General features: G+C 42.4%; 1 protein-coding gene across 1 annotated transcript in view; it reads left to right on the top strand.

The window, feature by feature from the left end:
* The first annotated feature begins 2,914 nt into the window (after positions 1-2,914).
* The window catches only part of LOC132826367 (metal transporter CNNM2-like), a 240,191-nt gene continuing 219,269 nt past the window's right edge, over positions 2,915-23,836 (top strand). Inside the window, exon 1 of the mRNA XM_060842241.1 lies at positions 2,915-4,426. Coding sequence (XP_060698224.1) covers positions 3,010-4,426 — 1,417 coding nt within the window. The 5' untranslated portion in view covers positions 2,915-3,009. The remainder of the gene's footprint in view (positions 4,427-23,836) is intronic.

Below are 23,836 nucleotides of genomic sequence, written 5' to 3'. Positions count from 1 at the left end.
TAGCAGTCCCACACCCTCCTCTTCTCTCTTCTTCTTGGAAGCTGTTCCTTAAAATTCACCATTTTGATAAAGCTATTCATTACCTTATTGTTTTGGTTCTGTTTTTTTTTGTCTGAGTACATTCCTGTGAATTGCCTTGGGATGTTTTATGATACAAGGATGTTACATAAAGTTGTTCGTCATTGTTGAAAAGAGCACAGATGTGGACTCTCAAGTGCTAACCTCGCGATCACAGTTCAGCAAAGACACTCCAACGAGGCATCTGACCCCATGGGACCTCTGCACAGCATGAATCAAGAAAGGATGAGAGAACACTAGGAAAACATAACTAAAATTACAATATACATGAACAACGCTGTTTATCTGATGTCAAAACCTCCCACAATGTCACCTGTATTTTGATGCCTGCTTTATGAAAATATCAGCATGCATTAATGTGGCAGTTGTGTTCTTAATTTAAAAACACCTCATTGATGATTTAGTAACTGTCTGAGAATCAAATGTGGAGGGACATTAAGAGTACCATCAATTAATTTGAACCCCTCCAACTTGGTAAGCTAGGGATCTGAAACTCGTTATGAAACCCTCAACATTGATGTATCTGGCCTTGTGCTGCAATGACAGGGATAAAATGAATATCCAGGGAGTTTCCTGGACTTGATGAGATTCCCTAACGTGTGGAAACAGGCCCTTTGTCCCAACAGTAAACCACCCAAACCCCTTTTCCCTCTAACTAATGCATCCTACGCTATGGGCAATTTAGCATGGCCAATTCACCTAAGCTGCACATCTTTGGATTGTGAGAGGAAACTGGAGCACCCGGAGGAAACCCACGCAGACATGGGGAGAATGTGCAAACTCCACACAGGCAGTCGCCTTAGGTTGGGATCAAACCTGGGACCCTGGTGCTGTGAGGCAGCAGTGCTAACCGCTGAACGATTAGTTTTAGGAAAGAATATTCTTCTTAGACACAATGATAAACCATAACAAGATCACATCAGCCATTAAGATTCAGTATGGATTATGTACTCTCAGTGTTGCTTTGATGTCACTTCAAAATGGACAGATCTAAAACACTGGCAGTGGACCACTATTGTACTTTGTCTTCCAAATCACAAAGTTGTAGGTTCAGATTCTACTCTAGGCTTGATTGCAGAGATGCTCCCATTGAACACTGCAAATGAATTAGGACATTTATTGTCTTAGAATAGAATCATGGAATCCATCAGTGCAGAAGGATGCCATTTGGCCCAGTGAATCCACCCTATCCCTGTAACTCTGTATTTATCATGGATAACCTATCTAGCCTGTAGACCTCTGGATGCTATGGACCAATTTAGTATGGCCAATCCATCTCCACATCTTTACACTGTGGGTGGAAACTGGAGCACCTGAAGGAAACCCATGCAGACATAATGAGAATAGGCAGTCATCACACAGACAGGCAGTTAGCCAATGCTAGAATTGAAACAATAACAGAAATTACTGGAAAAGTGCAACAGGTCTGGCAGACATCAGAGTTAAAGTTTTGGGTCTAATGACCCTTCCTAAGGACTGGCTGGAATCTAGTCCCTGGTGCTATGAGGCAGCAGTGCTAACCACTGAGCCACCATGCTGCTCTGTGGTGTCTTGAGCCTGCTTTGCCATTTGATCTTAACTGTGGCTGATCATATTGTGGCCTCCACTTTACTGCAATTTTCAAAATAAAATTTTTGGATGAGAGATAAAATCAAGGTGCTATATGACTTCTCAAGGTGCTTGTGAAAGATCAAATATTTTGAACATACCAACAAGGAGCAGGAGTAGGCTATTCAGTTCCTTGAGGCAAAAGTGAGGACTGCAGATGCTGGAAACCAGAGTTTAGTGCTGGAAAAGCACAGCAGGTCAGGCAGCATCTGAGGAGCAGAAAAGTCAACGTTTTGGGCAAAAGCCCTTCTTCTGCCTGGACAGCTCTTCGGATGAGGGTTAGCTGAGGAGTTCTCGGTCAGACACAAAAGGATGCATGAGGTTCATATCAAAGGTGATTTTGCTTGAAAAAATATTTTCTCTGCATTATGTATTATTTAAGTCAATCGAAACTTGCATCCCCATTCTAAGTGATTAAAGACTTAACAACAATCTAAGCTTTGAACCCATTATAAATTCTGCGTCAGATGTACCTGCACCACTAGCTACCTGATGAAGGAGTTGTACTCCAAAAGCTCGTACTTCCAAATAAACCTGTTGGACTATAACCTGGTGTTGTGTGATTTTTAACTTTGCCCACCCCAGTCCAAGAGGCGCCTGCACATCTTGACACATACACACGTGCACTGTTAACGCCCTGTGACTGACACATGTTGCCTTTTGCTCCAAAACAAGAGCGAAATGCGCCTGCGCCTTCGGACGCTCCCCATTGGCTATTGTTGGAAGCCCAGGCCAGTCGCCATGGAAGCCCGGCCATATCACGTGCCATCCGACCGGGCCAATCGGAACGTTGTATGGGCGGGGCCGCACGCGGTAAGCAAACCCCCACGTGTGGGCCGGCGCCGCTCCTCGGGGGAAACAGTCGCTCGGCTTGTGCCCCGCCCCCTCCACCGTGAGGATTGGCCGAGGTTTCCCGCCGCCGGTCCCGCCCACACAGCACGGCCGTAGTTTCTGAATGGAGAGTCGGTCGTGTCAATCAGAGAGACGCCACCAATGGGCTAGGGCTGGGTCGGTTGGTGGGGGGACCGTTGGCTGGGGCTCGCGCCGGCGCTCGCTCACAGTTTGAAAGCCGAAGGGAGCGAGCGGGAGCTGAGGGGGGAGAAAGTTCTGTGACTGGTTTTCGATCAAAATAATCACAAAACCTCTTATTATGTCCGCCCAAAATGGGTCAGAATATTGCAGGGAGGGGAATAAAAGACACTTAATATAACTCTTTCGTTTCCCCTCCCTTTTGCTTTTTTTGGTAAAAAGATTATATTTTTTTCTCTGAGGGGTAAGGGGGGGGGAGGGAGGTTGGGAACGACCTCCATTTCCATTACAAACATGGCGGCCTGCAGCAGCGGCCGGCTCGGCTTCTTCACCCCGTCCGCCTTCAGCATTCGCTGCTGCTGCCTCGTCCTCCTGCTCCTGGCGAGCCTGAGCGGGCGGGCGGCCGCCTCCGACGAGGGCGACACGGTCATCATCGGCCTGAGGCTGGAGGACACGGACGAGGTGACGGGCATGGGGGGCGGCGTGCTGCGGGTCAGCGAGCGGACGCGGGTCCGGCTGCGGCTGTACGGCCAGCGCATCGACAACAGCACCTGGAGCCGCATCGGCTTCACGGAGCACCGGCGGACGGGCGACGACGCGGCGGGCTTCGACCCGTGCGGGGTGCGCACCTCGGACATCGTGGTGCTGCCGGGCGTCGCGGTGAGCCGCCGGAGCACCGGTGTCATCGAGATGGAGGTGAAGCCGCTCCGCAAGACGGAGAAGAGTAAAGCCTACTACCTGTGCACGGCGGCCCGGGCTCCGGAGCCGGGCTCGGGGCAAGCCGACTGGCTGTACCACGACACCGAGGACACCATGGTGGTGGTGGTGGAGGAGAGGAAGTTCCTGCTGCCCTTCTGGCTGCAGGTCATCTTTATCTCGGTGCTGCTCTGCCTGTCGGGCATGTTCAGCGGCTTGAACCTGGGGCTGATGGCGCTGGACCCCATGGAGCTGCGGATCGTGCAGAACTGCGGCACCGAGAAGGAGAAGAACTACGCCAAGCGCATCGAGCCGGTCCGCCGCCAGGGCAACTACCTGCTCTGCTCGCTGCTGCTTGGCAACGTGCTGGTCAACACCACGCTGACCATCCTGCTGGACGACATCGCCGGCTCCGGGGTGGTGGCCGTGGCCGTCTCCACCATCGGCATCGTCATCTTCGGCGAGATCGTCCCGCAGGCCATCTGCTCCCGCCACGGCCTGGCGGTCGGCGCCAACACCATCGTGCTGACCAAGTTCTTCATGCTGCTCACCTTCCCGGCCTCCTACCCGGTCAGCCGCCTGCTGGATGTCATCCTGGGCCAGGAGATCGGCACCGTCTACAACCGCGAGAAGCTGCTGGAGATGCTGCGGGTCACCGACCCTTACAACGACCTGGTCAAGGAGGAGCTCAACATCATCCAGGGCGCCCTGGAGCTCAGGACTAAAACGGTGGAGGACGTGATGACCCCGCTGCGAGACTGCTTCATGATCACCGGCGACGCGATCCTGGATTTCAACACCATGTCCGAGATCATGGAGAGCGGATACACCAGGATCCCCGTCTACGAAGGCGAGCGGTCAAACATCGTTGACCTACTTTTCGTGAAGGACTTGGCGTTCGTGGACCCCGACGACTGCACCCCTCTGAAAACCATCACCAAATTTTACAACCACCCTTTGCATTTTGTTTTCAACGATACGAAGCTGGATGCAATGTTGGAAGAGTTTAAAAAAGGTGGGATAATGCTGATCATGTTTTTGTTTTTACCATGTTCATTGCCATTGGTAAATAGTGTCTCTCACGGTTTATTTTGCATGAGTTTGTGGTGCCAACCTGCAGTTAACTAACCAAAAAGCACATTTCTGCACATCCTTAAACAGTTACAATCTAAAAGTGGTTATCACCTGTATGTTTATGTTCACCTATAAATGTTTCGTTGACGCTCCCACTTTATCCTAATACACAGCCAACCGCTGCCATCTGATTCTACAGGAAACAGTGACATCTTTTCTATCTTCCCCGATCTCCAACATCTTGAACTAAGGTTATGTTTGAGCAGTAGCTGAAATGTAAAAGATTTGCCTTTATAGAATGGTGTCGTTTTTCAATTTCTCTCCAGGAGATTGGGGTGTGAGCAGAATCTAAATTACGGCAATTTTGTAAACCAGAAATTATATCCTTACTGTTAAATGTTTTTGGTACTCAGCGCTATTCATATTGAATAAACGTGTCTACTAACTATCAGACTTTAAAATGTGTAGATATATAAAAACTGTTAATCCAGTCTTTGCCTGATTGTATGCAAGGTCTGGTTGGCATGGGCGAATTGGACCTTAGAGTCTGTTTCCGTGCTATACATCTCTATGACTCTGTCTCAGTTTGAGACTGTTTGGCAGCTGCCATGCCACTGGTTTGCCAACATTTTAAAGACTGTTTACTTTGCATTTATATCGACGTGCATTGGAATGTAATATGGTGAGATAATGGTGTCAGTTTTTTTAATTCAACTTATTGCTGTGTTCTTGGTACAACTTTTTGCTAAGCTTAGTTTAACAAATGTTTTAAGGTATTTGTTTGCTCTCATATTTAGTGATCTGTACCAAAAAATACTTGTAGATGGTGGATGTACCTGGCACGATTTATTTTTTTCTTGATTATAATCCATATGGTATGTGGAAAAGTCCATGTGACTTGCCTCAGATGCATGGAAATGGAATTTAAAACACAGATGATGTCAGATTACGTGGTGCTTTTAGGCAGTATAGTGAGCCAAATTTCCAAATTGTAATTTCTAAAATTTTTGTTTAGCATTGTGTAGGGCTTATTTTTGTCATATCTCTGATAATGGGAATTTTTGATATGTGAGACTACTGTGTGATGATATGACCAGTGGAGTTAGGTAGTGCAGAAGTTTTAAAAAAAAACAGAATTTAAAATCATTCCCTACCTTGCTGAAGTGGAGAAATTGACTTGTGAAGTCAGTACAAATATGTGCATTTAGAAAGTAAAGAACATATAGCCCAGTTTGTTTGTTCTTTTATGACTGACACTTTTATTTACATTTTTAATTGAGAATTGATTATTGTAAGTATTGTACCAAGTATTGTCCTCCAAACAAAACATCACACTTGTTCGAAGAATCAGCTTCCAGTTTTATTCATGTGCCCCAAAAAATGCAGTTTTGCAACATTCTTTGACTGATATTGCATAAATGTTGGTGTAATTGGTGAAGTTTAACCCATTTCTTTGAAATGATTTCAATATGTTTGAGGTTTTACTACAAGACGATTCAAGTGACTTTTGTCTTTACAGCTATATTTTAAGACACCTTTGAGTTGTATAAAGCTTTGAACTATATTATTCATCTGTGTGCTTGTAAATTCTTATATATATTGAAATGCTTTGATGTGTGACGGTGATTAGCAGCCTGCATTAACCTGGTCAGGATTTTTCCTTGCTTAGGTCAGGCAATGGGTGGCATTTGTGCAGCGTATGGTTTCTAGTAAAGTTTTGGCTTTAGGCTGTTTGGAACTCAGCTTCTTGATTCTAAACTTATAGGGCTGGATACATTTTGTGGAAGGAACAGATAAATTGTCAACCTAAGAATAAATTTAAAAATCTCATAACATCAAATTACAGTCCAACAGGTTTATTGGGAAACACTAGATTTCAGAGTGCTAATCCTTCACAGCTACCTGATGAGGGAGTAGCACTTACTACGAAAGCTAAAAATCACACAACACCAGGTTATAGTCCAACAGGTTTAATCGGAAGCACACTAGCTTTCGGAGCAATGCTCCTTCATCAGGTGATAGTAAGGAGCGTCATTCCGAAAGCTAGTGTGCTTCCAATTAAACCTGTTGGAATATAACCTGGTGTTGTGATATTTTTAACTTTGTCCATCTCAGTCTAACACTGACTCCTCCACATCAGCATAAGAATAGTTAGTATATCATTGGCTTCACTTAGAGATGGTTTTAACCAACTTAGGCTGATGCATGTTCCAGAAGTATGTAATGTGAGGGAATATAGCTATGGATTCTCAACTCATGTAGTCACTGCTAGCAGTAAGAACTACTTTGGTGTGGTCACCCTCAATGTTTGCTTTACTTTACCTTGAGCTCATTAATAGGAGCACACTTTCTAGATTCCATAAACTGCTTTCATATGTTTATTTACTTATTTTGGCATTATTGATTTGAATTTTTCTTCCCTCCACTGGAAGTATAGTAGAGATTTGGAAGTAGAACTGCACCTGAATATTTAAAGTCTTATTCAGTTTGTGAACTGTTGACTAGTTGCTGCAAGGAAATGAACAGGTACAGGTATGTCTTTGCCAGCTCATTGCAGTATCTTCTTTGGGTAGACAGTGATTTAGAGAGTAATTCCAAAAGCTTAGAGTTGTGCCACATGGAACTGAAAATTCAGGAATGTAATGAGAGAATCTGTCTTTAGATCACTGGTACTAAAATATATTGATGTTTCCTATTTGTTTTGCAGATTCTGATTTCATCTGAAACCCGAGTACAGTTTCAGAATTTAGTTAAAAGTTTCAAAGTCAGAGATTCCCTGTATTTGTTCTATCCTTAAGGTTCTAAAGCAATCTGTGACAGCTTTAGGAAGCTTCAACTGACCTGGTTATATTGTTGAGTTTTTCCCTACCCAAAGTTTTTAGTAAATAGTAAAGGGTTTTCATCTTTGTAATACAGATTTGCACAGTAAGTGGATGTGCATGGTAGAGCCAGTTGTGTTTGTTAGAGAAGAGTGCAAAGAAATTTCCAAGCATAGAGCACTAGGTGTGTACTCGGCTATTTGGAATCTGCCTTTGTTTCTGTGAATGTATTGTTCTGGGATTTAATGGCTAAAGATTATGGAGCAGATTTTGGGGCTTCTCACCAGGTGAACACTGGATGGTTCAATTTATTGTCTTATGATAGCACAACCAATAAGGAGCGGTGCCTTGCTTCTGTCATCACTGTAGCTACATAATGTGCCTATTGCAGTGGACCTTCCTGTGCCAACTTACTTGCAAATCTCTGTCCCTGGGTTAATTTGACATTTAACAGGAGATATTCTGCATTGTATTTCCATTGTAATTAACTGCCTAATTACAGAAGGACCTATAAGGTTTCCTCTGTTTAATTTTGTCGAGCTGGCATGAGCCTGAAATTCTGCAGCATCCTCTGTAGAAATATTGTGGCATGTCACGCTGAATGCCATGCTATGCTGCCGCTCTACCAACCATGTTTTGTTAGCCTCTTGCTGTTTGAACAGGTGGTAAGCCTGTGCTGTACATAAGGGTTGGCTATATAAATCAGAATTTACCTCCACGTGTTTTGTTTTAAAGTAGCAACACTGTCATTCAACAAGCAGCTACGTTCTGTGATTGCTCAAGGGGGCAATAGTGAGTTTGGTCACACAATATAATGTCATCTGTATTGAATAATTTAATTTGTATTCCTTTGGGTTGTGCTCTGAATATGCACATCTATTGCTACTTAATATTTAAATTAAGGCCAAGAAAAGAAATAAATAAGTATATCTTGACCTAGTTAGGCGACTGGTGGAGGCATAACAATTGGTTTTCACTGAGGAAGATGAAAAATAGTATTATGCTCCATTGTATGTATGTACATAAGCTTAGAAAAGAAAGAAACTAAGATTTATATCAAACCTTTCTCCACCCACCGCAGCAAGCCCTAAAGTGCTTTATGGTCAATGAAGTACTGAAGTTTAAGGTCCCACAAAGTGTAAGAAGATAAATTACTACATAAGACTTAAGTTATAAAAATGTTGGCTATAATAGTGGGCAGAACTCTTGCTATTCTTTGCATAGTTCTATAGAACCATTTAGTTTAATGTCTTTTGAAAATTTGCAAGCATTGCAGCGCCACATGAGCTTCTTGCTGTAGTGAAGTTAGATTATGTGCTCTGATCTCGAGTGGTGCTTGACTCTGAGGGAAAAGTGCAGCTGACTGTTTGGGAGTGAGAGGTATGAATCCTATGCAGCCTAATTCTTTCAATGTAGGGTTTAGTATTTGATTATTTGTAATGACGCACAGCCTTTGTTATAATCTGATAATTACTTCGGAAATCTGTCATTTGAGTGAAGAGAGCTTCTGAATTCAACTTGCAACTCCAGATTTTAGTTAACTTTTTCGCAGCTCCAAGGCAGGAATGTTATCATTAAGATACTGACTTTAAATTCTGTCTCTTTTGTTCCTTGTTTTATTTGTCAAGTTTATTGTTAATGTAGTGATTCTGTTCCTTCTCTAGGAGCTACGTAACTTTGCTGTGTTTATGAGAAAACCTAACATTTATTTCAGTAATGAAGCTTGTTCTTTTCGCACATTACAGCCTAACTATGCACTTCTGAATATTTCTAATTACTTTCCTTCAGTCAAGAGAAAAAGGCAGAATCCCTGATAGTACAGCACCCTTTGAATTAAGTTTTTTCTATTAGTTACTTTTAAATTGAGTTTTATTTAATTAAACTTGTCTTCCAATCCTGTTTTTTGAAATTATACTCTTGATGGGTCCTATTGTATCAGTTAAACTTTTATATAATTTGAAGTTTCTTATGAACTTTTGGAACTTGAACTTCTTGGAACTTGAACTTCACAGTCCTGTAGTTATAGTTCACCCTTTTGCACTTGGTGTCACTTTTGGTGTACTTCTGCACACAAAGCATCTTATTTTATAATGTCATAAAAATGACTGACAGTATCTCAGGATGGTTTGGTGAATTTACTATAAAACCAGTATAAATATTTTTGATTAATTTTGGAAGGCGTTTAAAGGTTGTGGTACAAAAACTGTTTTCATTTCAGTTGAAATTCTCCGACTCAAATCACTGTCACCCACATGGAGTCATACAGAATGGGGATCAACCCTGCAGTTCTACTCATCCGCACTGACCAGACATTGCAATCTGACCTACTTCTGTTTGCCAGCATTTCACCCATATCCCTCTAAACCCTACCTGTTCATATACCCATCCAGATGTGTACAACACAGGCTTACACCTATTCATATACCCATCCAGATGCATTTTAAATGTTTTCATTGCACCCACCTCCTCCACCACCTCTGGCAGCTTAATCAGTAGTTACCCCTTCACGTTCTTTTCAAATCTTTGTCCTCTCACTTTAAATCTATGCCCTCTAGTTTTGGACCTTCGCTATTCACCCTATCCATACCCCTCACGACTTTATAAACCTCTACAAGGTCACCCCTCAGTCTCAGCTCCAGGGAGGAAACACCCGAACCTTTTTGGGCTGTTCCCAATACTCCAACCATGTAGTTCTGGCAAAATCCTTGTAAATCTTTTCTGCACCCTCTCAAGTTTAACAATATCCTTCCTATAGAAGGGCAAACAGAATTGTACGTAGTATTCTAAAAGCCTTTGATTTGGATGGGAAGCAAATCATTTGATAGAACCCATGCAAACATGGGGAGAACATACAAACACAGTCAGTCACCCAAAGGCTGGAATTGATCCTTGGTCCCCGGTGCTGAGACAGCAGTGCTAGCTGTTGTACCATCATGCACCCCAGTCAGTTGGTGCCTGCACAAACACTATCCCTGAGGTTTCTTGCTGCTTATTTCAAATTAAGACTCCTTTTATATCTGTACATAGCAGTTTATCAAATACAATTCTCTAATTTAGCATTGAGGGCCTCTCTGTTCATGTGCTAGTTCTAGACAGGTACCTTCTTGCTAATATGTGACTATTTACATCATGATGGCAAATAGAGTTAAGGAGAATCCAAAGGTTTTTTTTAAACAAATACATTAAGGGCAAAAGAGTAACTAGAGAGAGAATAGGGCCTCTCAAAAATCAGCAAGGTGGTCTTTGTGTGGAGCCGCAGGAGATGGGGTAGATATTAAATGAGTATTTTGCACCAGTATTTACTGTGGAAAAGGATATAGAAGATATAGAATGTAGGGAGATAGATGGTGACATCCTGAAACATGTCCATATTGCAGAGGTGGAAGTGCTGGATGTCTTGAAACGAATAAAGGTGGATAAATCCCCAAGACTTGACCAGGTATACCCTAGAACTCTGTGGGAAGCTAGGGAAGTGATTGCTGGGCCTCTTGCTGAGATATTTGTATCATGGATAGTCACAGGTGAAGTGCCGGAAGACTGGAGGCTGGCTTAACGTGGTGCCACTATTTAAGAAAGGTGGTAAGGACAAGTCCGGGAACTATAGACCAGTGAGCCTGATGTCAATAATGTGCAGGTTGTTGGAGGGAATCCTGAGGGACGGGATGTTGATGTATTTGGAAAGGCAAGGACTGATTAGGGATAGTCAACATGCTTTATGCCTGGGAAATCATGTCTCATGGACTTGATTGAGTTTTTTTGAAGAAGTAACAAAAAGGATTAATGAGGGCAGAGCAGTAGATGTGATCTATATGGACTTAAGTAAGGTGTTCAACAAGGTTTCCCATGGGAGACTGGTTAGTAAGGTTATATCTCATGGAATACGTGGAGAACTAGCCATTTGGATACAGAACTGGCTGAAAGATAGAAGACAGGATGATGGTGGAGGATTGTGAAACTTGAAAGAATTCAGAAAAGATTTATAAGGATGTTACTGGGTTGGAGAATTTGAGCTATATGGAGAGGTTGACTAGGCTGGGGCTGTTTGCCCTGGAACGTCGGAGGCTGAGGGGTGACCTTATAGATGTTTATAAAATCATGAGGGGCATGGATAGGATAAATAGACACGGTCTTTTCCCCGGGATGGTGGAGTCCAGATATAGAGGGCATAGGTTTTGGATGCGAGGGGAAAGATATAAAAGAGACCTACGGGGCAACTTTTTCACGCAGAGGGTCAAACATGTATGGAATGAGCTGCCAGAGGAAGTGGTGGAGGCTTGTACAACTGCAACATTTAAAAGGCATCTGGATAGTATATGAATAGGAAGGGCTTGGAGGGATATGGGCCGGGTGCTGGCAGGTGAGACTAGATTGGGTTGGGATATCCGGTCAGCGTGGATGAGTTGGACCGAAGGGTCTGTTTCCATGCTGTACATCTCTGATGTCAGTAAATGTTATTGAACCTCCTGGGTTTGTAATCCTTAACCAACACAATCAGTTGTTTCAGTTTAGGTATTTTCAACTGACACCCATCTTCAGATTTTTTTATTATTGACTAAGTTCCAAATTTCTACATCCTACTTGTGTCAAAAATGTTTACTTGGGACAATTAGTTCTAATTGTCAGATTATAACCTCTTTGGTCTAAACTACTTCAATACAACGTTGAAATTAATGTAAGTCTTTCTTTCAGCTTCCACTTTTCTCTCCTTTCCTGGAATTTTGGAATTTGGGTAGTTCTCTGTCACTCATACTTTTAACAGATTACGAGGCGCGGTGAGCTTTTCTGTATGGTTGGTTTAATTAGCAGAAGGGTCCACTGCTGTGTCTTAATAGTTTGGGGGCTCAACTAGAATAACCTTTACAACACAACGATGAACCCTTTTGCTAATTAAACTAAACACACGGAAAGCTCACCTCGTCTCGTAATCTGTTGAAGTATGAGTGATAGAGAACTACCCAAGTTCCACTATTTAACAAAAATATCAACTTTATTCTTTAACTCCTAAAGCAAACATTAAACAACAATTATTTACAACTCTAAGCCTCCTTTCTCTTAAAGGTCTGTTAGCTACCTCCCACTCTATAACAATACACTGATCCAATAAAGCCCCTATTAAATTTACAGCAACTCCATTTTCAAAAACAGATAGCAGCTGTTGTCTCCGGTGTCGATCTTTCTCCGTTTGCAGATCTCACTGGGCTGTCTTCAGTCTTCAGCTGCATAGAATTTTCATATGAAAAAGTTATCTTTGGGGAGTTTTTGGCCAGTCTGTCTGACAGTGGCAGATGGTGCTCTTTCTGGCTAACTGTTCAAAATGCCTGCTTTTTATATCCTAAACATCGGATCATCTCATTGATTCGATGTCAAAACAGTAAAATGCAAATTTGATTGGAATATAGTATCTTTTTAGCATAATTTAAATTGGTTAAATTCAAGCTGCTGTGAAAACAGCTATCTAGATTACAGCCAAAATATTACATCTTTCAATTTTCCAGCATGTTCTGTGACATGACAGGTGCTTGCCGTCTTTCACATGCCTTCAACTTCATAACAGTAGCAAAATACATTTGTAATAAAGTGTGTTGAGAAATAGCAGTTTTGTCATTGTAGAATGGTGTGTTGTTTTTGTCAAACTTGCAATAATTCATTTAAAATTCAATAATGAGTGAAGTTTTTGATGTTCAAATTTTGTGTCGAAGTAGGTCCACAAAAAGAGAGCTTGATCTATTTGTCCTGTGGGTAGTCAGGGACAGAATGCAGTAGAAGCAGAAATACAAAGAAGTGAAGCAAGGTCGCAACAGGTAGAGCTAGGTGTTATTAGAAGCAGAATCATTGGTCTCTGAATGATATAATCAAGGGTGGGATAAATGGGAGTTCCTTTCTTGATACATTGGTGGTGACATTGATATCACCAGTCATTCAGGAGTTTGGCAACCACATCCTGATTTCTAATATCATCTGTGTTGAGCATGAGATGAGAGGAATAGTTGTCTGTGCGTGAAATGCATGGTCTCCATATATTCTTAATCATAGGTAGAGGGGGACAAAGAAAGTTATTAGAATCATGAGTGACCAGTTTGGGGTGATTGTTGAGGGCATTTTGTGGAAATGCTTAATCTGCCATTTGATAAATGAGAATAGAGTGAAATGAGCTTCATGTCACCAAGCTGAAGAGAGATGAGGTGTTATAAATGATGAGATTTTTCTTCCCTCCAAGTTGAAGATAAATGATTTTTATTGAAATTATTCCTCTGCTAGGAAGAGGTGGAAACTCAACTGAATTCCAACAAGGGCCTGTAGGAGGGATGAACAAAGTTGGGAAGTGGCAAGTTTAAAGGACTGCCAAAACAAAAGTAAGGTTGGTGTTGGGGTGGAAGATGGCAAAGAATAAGCAGGGTTAAGAATGAGTGTTTTGAGGAGTGCTTAATGCTTTTGAGTTGAGGTTGTGGTTGTAAGTTTGTTTGCTGTTTTGGTGGGCCAGTTCTCAGACGTTTCGCCACCATGCTAGATAACATCATCAGTGAGCTACTGGTGATGTGCTGGTGTTCTGTCCCACTTTCTAGTTATGGGTCTTGGTCTGTTAAGATGGGTGATATCATTTCTGGCCTTTTTCTCAAAGATTGGGAAATGGAGTCCAAATCAGTGTGTTTATTGATGGAGTTCTGGTTTGAATGTCAGGCCTGTAGGAATTCCCGTGCTTGAATATGTTTAGCTTGTCCTAGAATGGATGTGTTGTCCCAGTTGCAGTGGTATCCTTCTTAGTCTGTGCAAGGATACTAGTGATGTCTTTTGCTGGATGGTTGGTGCTTGTGTATCCTGGTGGTGGGTTTCCTGCCTGTCTGTCTGATGTAGTGTTTTTGCAGTCTCCACAGGGTAATTTATATATGATGTTTGTTTTGCTGGTTGTTAGTACATGGTTTTAGGTTCATCAGTAGTTGTTTCAGTAGTTGAATGATATTCAATTTCTTTGTGAGGAGGGACATAGAATTTCTCATCTCTATCCATACTGACTCTACATCTCCTGATTCTAAGGTAGAAAGACCCTAATGGGAGTTATCTACAAAAGTAGTCTGGGGAGTGGAGGGGGGGGGGGTGCGAGGAGATTGAAATTGGCCTGTCGCAAAAGTATTGCTGCAGTTGTTATGGGGGATTTCGACATGCAGTAGATTGGGAGAATCAGGATGGTACTGAGCCCCAAGGAAGGGAGTTTGTGTAGTGCCTCCGAGATGGATTCTTAGAACACCTTGTACTGGAGCCTCCTAGGGAGAGCAATTCTGGATCTGGTGTTGTGCAATGAATCTGATTTGATCAGGGGCCTTGAAATAAAGGAGCCATTAGGAAGTAGTGACCATAATATGATAAGTTTTAACCTGCCAGTTGAAAGAGAGAAGGGAGAATCGGAAGTGTTAGTATTGTAGTTGAACAAAGGGAGCTTTGGAGCTATGAGGGAGGAGCAGGCCAAAGTTCAATGGTTCAATAGCAGGGATGGCAGTGAGCAACAATGGCTGGTATTTCTCAATGTAATGCAGAAGGTGCAGGATCAGTTCATTCCAAAGAGGAAAACCAATCCTAAGGTGAGGCAGGATTGGCTATGGCTGACGAGGGAAGTTAAGGACTGTATAAAGATAAAGAGAATTCTAACATAACAAAGATGAGCGGGAAGCTGGAGGACTGGGAAACTTTTAAAGAGCAATAGAGAATAACTAAAAAGGCAATGTGCAGAGAAAAAAATGAGATACGAAGGTAAACTGCCCAAAAATATTAAGAAGGTTAGTAAAAGCTTTTTTAGGTATGTGGGGAAAAAAAAGGTTAAGAATAAAATTGGGCCCTTGAAGACAGAAATAGGTGAATTTATTATGGGGAGCAAGGAAATGGCAGAAGAGTTGAATAGGTACTTTGCTTGTGTCTTCCCCAGTGAAGACAGATCCAATCTCCCAGATGTAATAGTGGCTGAAGGGCCTAGGGTAAGGATGAACTGAAGTGAATTTATATTAGGCAGGAAATGGTATTGGATGGACTGTTAGGTCTGAAGGCTGATAAGTCCCCAGGATCTGATGGTTTGCATCCCAGAGTACTTAAGGAGGTGGCTCTAGAAATCGTGGGCGCATTGGTAATCATTTCCAGTGTTCTATAGATTCAGGATCAGTTCCTGCAGGTTGGAGGATGGCTAATGTTGTTCCACTCTTCAAGAAAGGAGGGAGAGAGAAAACAGGAAATTATAGACAGCTTAACCTGATGTCAGTGATGGGAAAGATGCTGGAATCAATTGTAAAAGATGAAATTATGACTCATTTGGATAGCAGTAACAAGATAGGTCAGAGCCCGCATGGATGTACGAAGGAGAAATCATGTTTGACTAATCTTCTGGAATTTTTTGAGGATGTAAATATGAAGATGGACAAGGGAGAGTCAGTGGATGTAGTGTACCTGGACCTTCAGAAAGCCTTTGATAAAGTCCCACATAGGAGGTTAGTGAGCAAAAGTAGGTCAAATGGTATTAGGGGCAAAATACTGACTTGGATTGAAAATTGGCTGGCTGATAGGAAGCAAAGAGTAGTGATAAATGGGTCCATTTTGGAATGGCAGGCGGTGACCAGTAGGGTACCACAAGGTTTGGTGCTGGGGCCACAGCTGTTTACAATATACATTAATGATATAGATGAAGGGATTAAAAGTAATAGCAAATTTGCTGATGACACAAAGCTGGGTGGTAAGGTAAAATGTGAGGAGGATGTTATGAGAATACAGGGTGACTTGGACAGGCTAGGTGATGCATGGCAGATGCAGTTTAATGTGGATAAACGTGTGCTTATCCACTTTGGTGGCAAGAACAGGAAGGCAGATTACTACCTAAATGGAGTCAAGTTAGGTAAAGGGGAAGTACATCGAGATCAAGGTGTTCTTGTACATCAGTCAGTGAAAGCAAGCATGCAGATACAGCAGGCAGTGAAGAAAGCTAATGGCATGTGGCCTTCATAGCAAGAGGAATTGAATATAGGAGCAAAGTGGTCCTTCAACTGTACAGAGCCCTGGTGAGACTGCACCTGGAGTATTGTGTGCGGTTTTGATCTCCAAATTTGAGGAAAGACATTCTGGCTATTGAGGGGTGCAGCGTGGGTTCACGAGGTCAATTCCCGAAATGGTGGGACTACCATATGTTGAAAGGTTGGAGCGATTGGGCTTGTATACACTTGAGTTTAGAAGGGTGAGATGGGATCTGATTGCGACATTTAAGATTATTAAAGAATTGGACACTTTGGGGACAGGAAGCATGTTTTTGCTGATGGGTGAGTCCAGAACCAGAGGACATAGTTTAAAAATAAGGGGTAGGCCATTTGGAACAGATTTGAGGAGAAACGTCTTCACCCAGAGAGTGGTGGATATATGGAATGCTCTGCCCCAGAAGGCAGTGGAGGCCCAGTCTCTGGATGCTTCCAAGAAAGAGATGGATAGAGCTCTTAAAGATAGCGTAATCAAGGTTTATGGGGATAAGGCAGGAACAGGATACTGTTTGTGGATGATAAGCCACGATCATAATGAATGGTGGTGCTGGCCCAAAGGGCTGAATGGCCTACACCTACATCTATTGTCTGTTGTTTCAGTGGCTGATAGTTCATGATGCTCAAGGGTCAGAGTAGTCTGGTAGTCATCTCTGAGATGTCTTTGAGGTAAGGTAGTGTGGTAAAGTCTCCAGGCGCGTTGTGTTGTCTTGGTTGGGTTTGTTGTTTAAGAATCGGCGGACTGTGTTTATCGGGTTTTGGATTAGTGGTGCTGGAAGAGCACAGCAGTTCAGGCAGCATCTGAGGAGCAGCAAAATCGATGTTTCGGGCAAAAGCCCTTCATCAGGAATAAAGGCAGTGTTCTTGAATATGCTGTATAGGTGTTTTTCTTCTGCTCATAGTTCTTGGGTACTGCAGTGTGTTGTGTTTTTTGTTTAAAATTTTGGATTGAATACAGATAGTTCTCCTAAAACATGATTTGGCTGTAATACAATTAGTGAATTGCAGACTTTTTTTTATCATAAAGCAAACTTCCGTTTACTGTTACACTATTCCATATCCAGCACTTAACTGAATAGCAAAACGTAGCCTCACGATCCTCTTTCAGAAAAATGGAAATTCAGTGTGTTCAACTAAAACAGGAATGAATGCAAGTAGCTCTGCAAGCCTTGCAACTTAGCTTGAAACTGGAAATTTCGAGGGGACTTTACTTGAAACCAGGGAGAGAATCTTGAGGAGGACTGCACTTCTGCATCGGAATCAAGTGGTGATTTGGCTCGCATGCTTTCTGGTGACGAGCTTCGTGAAAGGTACAGTGCTGTAGTCAACGATTTTAGTGTTAATATATTAAATTTACTGTATTATTTCATTAAAATATTATTTAAAGATTTACTTAAACTGTACTATCATTTGTGTTAGGCTAACCATTATTTTTGTTTTGATTTTTACTGATTTTTTTGGCAGTTCGCCCCGAACCCTATTTTTCCCTTGGGCCTGCTATTTATATTGTGATTTTCAATAGCACGGTGTTGCACAGGAACGCAACTACTGCAATCTATAGGAGAACTAACTGAATTTCAGTTCACAACGGTCAAGTTGATGAGGCATATAAAATGACTTAATTTTTCTGGCATCAAGAATTGTGTTTTTGAATTTAGTGTGTAAGTTGATGTATTCCCAGCCTAGTCAAGACATGCTATACTTTCTTTAGTAGTTAGCCTTCTGTTTTCACCTCACAACTGCATGCTTTACTTGTACTTGGGCACAATGGATTGCGAAGGTGGTAAAGACAGTGTTGTGAAGTTGTGCAGGAGTTTACCAGGCTCATAGTTAGAAAACAGTTTAATATGCTTAATCATCTCAATATTTGATTATTGTTGTCTGTTATGTTGACAGCTATTTCTAGTTAATAATTAACATTGTGTGTTGTTTTGTGCAGTGGTTTTGATTACTTGTGCATTATCGAAATTCTCTCTCTCATGCAAACATTAAGTGCTCACATTTTTGTAAAGTCCAAGTGCCTCCATGCTCAAGTGTACTCACTTTTTGTTTCCTTCATAATGGTTTGAGTTGCATTGTCAATGTTTTTGAGCTGTATTGTTGTTTACATCTAGAACTAACTACGTTTTCCTTTTCCAGAGAGTGGAAAGCATGGTGCAATATACTAAATTTTTAAAGATCTCTTTCTCTTTCAAAGGAGGACAAAATAATTTGTATATATGGTCCCTTTCCATTCTTTGTGGTGTTAGCTATTTCTCCTGTTTATGTTTGTCATTTTGAGACAGACCTGGTTGAAGTTGTTGAAAACTGCTAGTCCTGTGCTGAACAATGGCTAACTGATAGCAAAATGTACTGTGGTGTTTTAAACTTGTTACTGCTTCAGAGGTCAAACTTGTCTTTTGAAGCAGGAACATTTGAAATAAATGAATAAACCTGCATTTTGAAGTACTTATTGAAATCACAAACCATAAAGTATGTCACAGATGATTACTTGTTTTTCTGAAGTATGATAACGATTTAAATAAATATTGTGACCTATTTCTGCAAAAAGTCCTTAAATTTAGGTGGTGGAGGTGATTTCCTCGAATTCCAGGAGCAGCAATTATTGTTTTATACGCTGTTGCATTGTTTTTGAATTTTGGCAAAAAAAAGTCAAAACAACAGCAGATTAAAATGGAGAAGAGCAGACAAAGGAAGCACGTGGTGAGGGTAGTGCAAGAGAGAGAGAAAACCTGCACAGTTACTGTCTTTGCTGTTTGAATTCGTGTATCGCCGGACATAGGAGTGCATTTGGGAAAATTAACAAACAGTGAAATTCACAACTAATCTTGGAGGAACTGTTGGGCAAAGTTCACAGCACAGGATCAGATAAGTTAATTGTTGTTTTAAGTCTGTCCAAGAGAGAGGCTGCAGTAGTGAGTATAATGGATTCTTTCTTGATTATATGTTTTTGGAGAGAAGTCTCTTGATTAAACTTAAGATATAAGCCATAGCTATTAATTTAACTTGGGGCAGTGTTTGTAGAGGAATACGATAGTGTTATTTTCTGGGTCTGTAGCTTGTGAAGGAGCAAAAATGGCCTTTGCAGTGATATGTACTACTTGTCAGATATGGGAGTTTAAAGAGAGTTTAAGGGCTACTGCGGATTATATCTGCCATAAATGCTGTTGGATGCGAATCTTATCAGATCGAATGGATCGGTTGGAGAGACAGGTAGAAGCGATGGGGAATTTGCAACAGTATGTGATGGATGGCAGTTATAGGAAGGGGGGAAAGTCTACAGTCACATAGGTGGGTTAACTCTAGGGCAGGAGTCTTTTGTGGATATACCCATTTCAAGCAGGTATGCTGTTGTGGAAAATGTAGGGTGTGATGGATTCTCAGGGGAACGTAGCACAAACAGCCAAGTTTCTGGTATTGAGACTGGCTCTAATGCAATGACAGGTACGTCGGCTTCCAAGAGATCAATTGTGTCAGGGGATTCTGTAGTTCAAGGTACAGACAGATGTTTCTGTGGCCAGCAGAGAAAAAGCAGAATGGTGTGTTGTTTCCCTTGTGCCAGGATCTAGGATGTCTCAGAGAGGGTGCACGATGCTGTCATGGGGGAGAGGGGCCAGCAGGAGGGCATTGTCCACATTGGAACCAATGACATTGGAAGGGAAAAGGTTGAGACTCTGAAGAGAAATTACAGAGAGTTAGGCAGAAATTTAAAAAGGAGGTCCTCAAGAGTATTAATATCTGGATTACTCCCAGTGCAACGAGCTAGTGAGGGCAGGAATAGGAGGATAGAGCAGATGAATGCATGGCTGAGGAGCTGGTGTATGGGAGGAGGATTCACATTTTTGGATCATTGGAATCTCTTTTGGGGTAGAAGTGACCTGTACAAGGAGGAAGGATTGCACCAAAATTGGAAGTGGACTAATATACTGGCAGGGAAATTTGCTAGAACTGCTTGGGAGGATTTAAACTAGCAAGGTGGGGGGGATGGGAACCAGGGAGATAGTGAGGAAAGAGATCGATCTGAGACGGGTACAGCTGAGAACAGAAGTGAGTCAAACAGTCAGGGCAGGCAGGGACAAGGTAGGACTAATAAATTAAACTGCATTTATTTCAATGCAAGGGGTCTAACAGGGAAGGCAGATGAACTCTGGGCATGGTTAGGAACATGGCACTGGGATATCATAGCAATTATAGAAACATGGCTCAGGGATGGGCAGGACTGGCAGTTTAATGTTCCAGGATACAAATGCTACAGGAAGGATAGAAAGGGAGGCAAGAGAGGAGGGAGAGTGGCATTTTTGATCAAGGATAGCATCACAGCTGTGCTGAGGGAGGATATTCCCGGAAATGCATCCAAGAAAGTTATTTGGGTGGAACTGAGAAATAAGAAAGGGTTGATTACCTTATTGGGATTGTATTACAGACCCCCCCCCCCCCCCCCAATAGTCAGAGGGAAATTGAGAAACAAACTTGTAAGGAGATCTCAGCTATCTGTAAGAATAATAGGGTAGTTATGGTAGGGGATTTTAACTTTCCAAACATCGACTGGGACTGCCGTACTGTTAAAGGTTTAGATGGAGAGGAATTTGTTAAGTGTGTACAAGACAATTTTCTGATTTGGTATGTGGATGTACCTACTAGAGAAGGTGTTAAACTTGACCTAGTCTTGGGAAATAAGGCAGGGCAGGTGACTGAGGTGTCAGTGGGGGAGCGCTTTGGGGCCAGCTACCATAATTCTATTCGTTTTAAAGTAGTGATGGAAAAGGATAGACCAGATCTAAAAGTTGAAGTCCTAAATTGGAGAAAGGCCAATTTTGACAGAACTAGGCAAGAACTTTCGAAAGCTGATTGGAGGCAGATGTTTGTAAGTAAGGAAAATGGGAAGCATTCAGAAATGAGATAACAAGAATCCAGAGAAAGTATATTCCTGTCGGGATGAAAGGAAAGGCTGGTAGGTATAGGGAATGCTGGATGACTAAAGAAATTGAGGGTTTGGTTAAGAAAAAGAAGGAAGCATATGTCAGGTACAGACAGGATAGATCGAATGAATCCTTAGAAGAGTATAAAGAAAGTAAGAATATACTTAAGAGCGAAATCAGGAGGGCAATACAGGGACATGAAATAGCTTTGGCAAATAAAATTAAGGAAAATCCAAAGGGTTTTTACAAATACATTAAGGACAAAAGGTTAACTAGAGAGAGAATATGGCCCCTCAAAGATCAACAAGGTGGCCTTTGTGTGGAGCCACAGAAAATGAGGGAGATACTAAATGAATATTTTGCATCAGTATCTACTGTGGAAAAGGATATGGAAGATATAGACTGTAGGGAACTAGATGGTGACATCTTGCAAAATTTCCAGATTACAGAGGAGGAAGTGATGGATGTCTTGACACGGTTAAAAGTGGATAAATCCCCAGGACCTGATCAGGTATACCCAAGAATTCTGTGGGAAGCTAGAGAAGTGATTGCTGAGCCACTTGCTGAGATATTTGTATCATCAATAGTCACAGGTGAGGTGTCTGAAGACGGGAGGATGGTAAACGTGGTGCCACTGTTTAAGAACGGCGGTAAAGACAAGCCATAAGACATAGGAGTAGAAGTAAGGCCATTCGGCCCATCAAGCCCACTCCGCCATTTAATCAGGCTGATGGGCATTTCAACTCGACTTACCCGCATTCTCCCCATAGCCCTTAATTCCTTGGACATCAAGAATTTATCAATCTCTGCCTTGAAGACATTTAGCGTCCCGGCCTCCACTGCACTCCACGGCAATGAATTCCACAGGCCAACCACACTCTGGCTGAAGAAATGTCTCCGTATTTCTGTTCTGAATTGACCCCCTCTAATTTTAAGGCTGTGTCCACGGGTCCTAGTCTCTTTGCTTAACAGAAATAATTTCTTAGCGTCCACCCTTTCCAAGCCATGTAAGTTTCTATTAGATCTCCCCTTAACCATCTAAACTCCAATGAGTACAATCCCAGGATCCTCAGCCGTTCCTCGTATGTTAGACCTACCATTCCAGGGTAAAAAATGAGGTCTGCAGATGCTGGAGATCACAGCTGCAAATGTGTTGCTGGTCAAAGCACAGCAGGCCAGGCAGCATCTCAGGAATAGAGAATTCGACGTTTCGAGCATAAGCCCTTCATCAGGAAAGGGCTTATGCTCGAAACGTCGAATTCTCTATTCCTGAGATGCTGCCTGGCCTGCTGTGCTTTGACCAGCAACACATTTGCAGCTACCATTCCAGGGATCATCCGTGGGAATCTCCGCTGGACACGCTCCAGTGCCAGTATGTCCCTCCTGAGGTGTGGGGCCCAAAACTGGATACAGTGCTCAAAATGGGGCCTAACCAGAGCTTTATAAAGTCTCAGTAGCACCTCGCTGCTTTTATATTCCAATCCTCTTGAGATAAATGACAACATTGCATTCGCTTTCTTAATCACGGATTCAACCTGCGTGTTTACCATTAGAGAGTCCTCGACTAGCACTCCCAGATCCCTTTGTACTTTGGCTTTATGAATTTTCTCACCGTTTAGAAAGTAGTCCATGCTTGTATTCTTTTTTCTAAAGTGCAAAACCTCGCATTTGCTTACATTAAACTTCATCAGCCATTTCCTGGACCACTTTCCCAAACTGTCTAGATCCTTCTGCAGCCTCCCCACTTCCTCAGTACTACCTGCCTGTCCACCTATCTTCGTATCTTCGGCAAACTTCGCTAGAATGCCCCCAGTCCCTTCATCCAGATCATTAATATATTAACGTCAACAGCTGCGGCCCCAACACTGAACCCTGTGGGACATTGCTTGTCACCGGCTGCAATACTGAAAAAGAACGTCTTATGCCAGGGAATTATAGACCGGTGAGCCTGACCTCGGTGATGGGCAAATTGTTAAAGGGAATCCTGAGGAACAGGATTTACATGTATTTGAAAAGGCAAAGACTGATTCGGAATAGTCATCATGGCTTTGTATGTGGGAAATCATGTCTCGCAAACTTGATTGAGTTTTTTGAAGAAGTAACAAAGAGGATTGATGAGGGCAGAGCAGTAGATGTGATCTATATGGATTTCAGTAAGGCGTTTGACTGATTAGCATGGGAGACAGATTAGCAAGGTTAGATCTCATGGAATACAGGGAGAACTATCCATTTGGATACAGAACTGACTCAAAAGTAGAAGACAGAGGGTGATGGTGTAGGGTTGTTTTTCAGGCTGGAAGCCTCTGACCAGTGGAGTGCCACAAGGATCGGTGCTGGGCCCTCTGCTTTTTGTAAGTTTCATAAATGATTTGGATGCAAGCGTAAGAGGTACAGTTAGTAAGTTTGTGGATGACACCAAAATTGGAGATGTAGTGGACAGTGAAGAGGGTTACCTCAGATTACAACAGGATCTGGACCAGATGGGCCAATAGGCTGAGAAGTGGCAAATGGAGTTTAATTCAGATAAATGCGAGGTGCTGCATTTTGTGAAAGCAAATCTTAGCAGGACTTATACACTTAATGATAAGGTCCTAGGGTGTGTTGCTGAATAAAG

The sequence above is a fragment of the Hemiscyllium ocellatum genome, chromosome 22 (genome assembly GCF_020745735.1).
Source record: "Hemiscyllium ocellatum isolate sHemOce1 chromosome 22, sHemOce1.pat.X.cur, whole genome shotgun sequence".
Lineage (NCBI taxonomy): Eukaryota > Metazoa > Chordata > Chondrichthyes > Orectolobiformes > Hemiscylliidae > Hemiscyllium > Hemiscyllium ocellatum.
The sequence above is the reverse complement of the archived record's forward strand: the minus strand, read 5'-3'. Positions and strand labels throughout refer to the sequence as shown.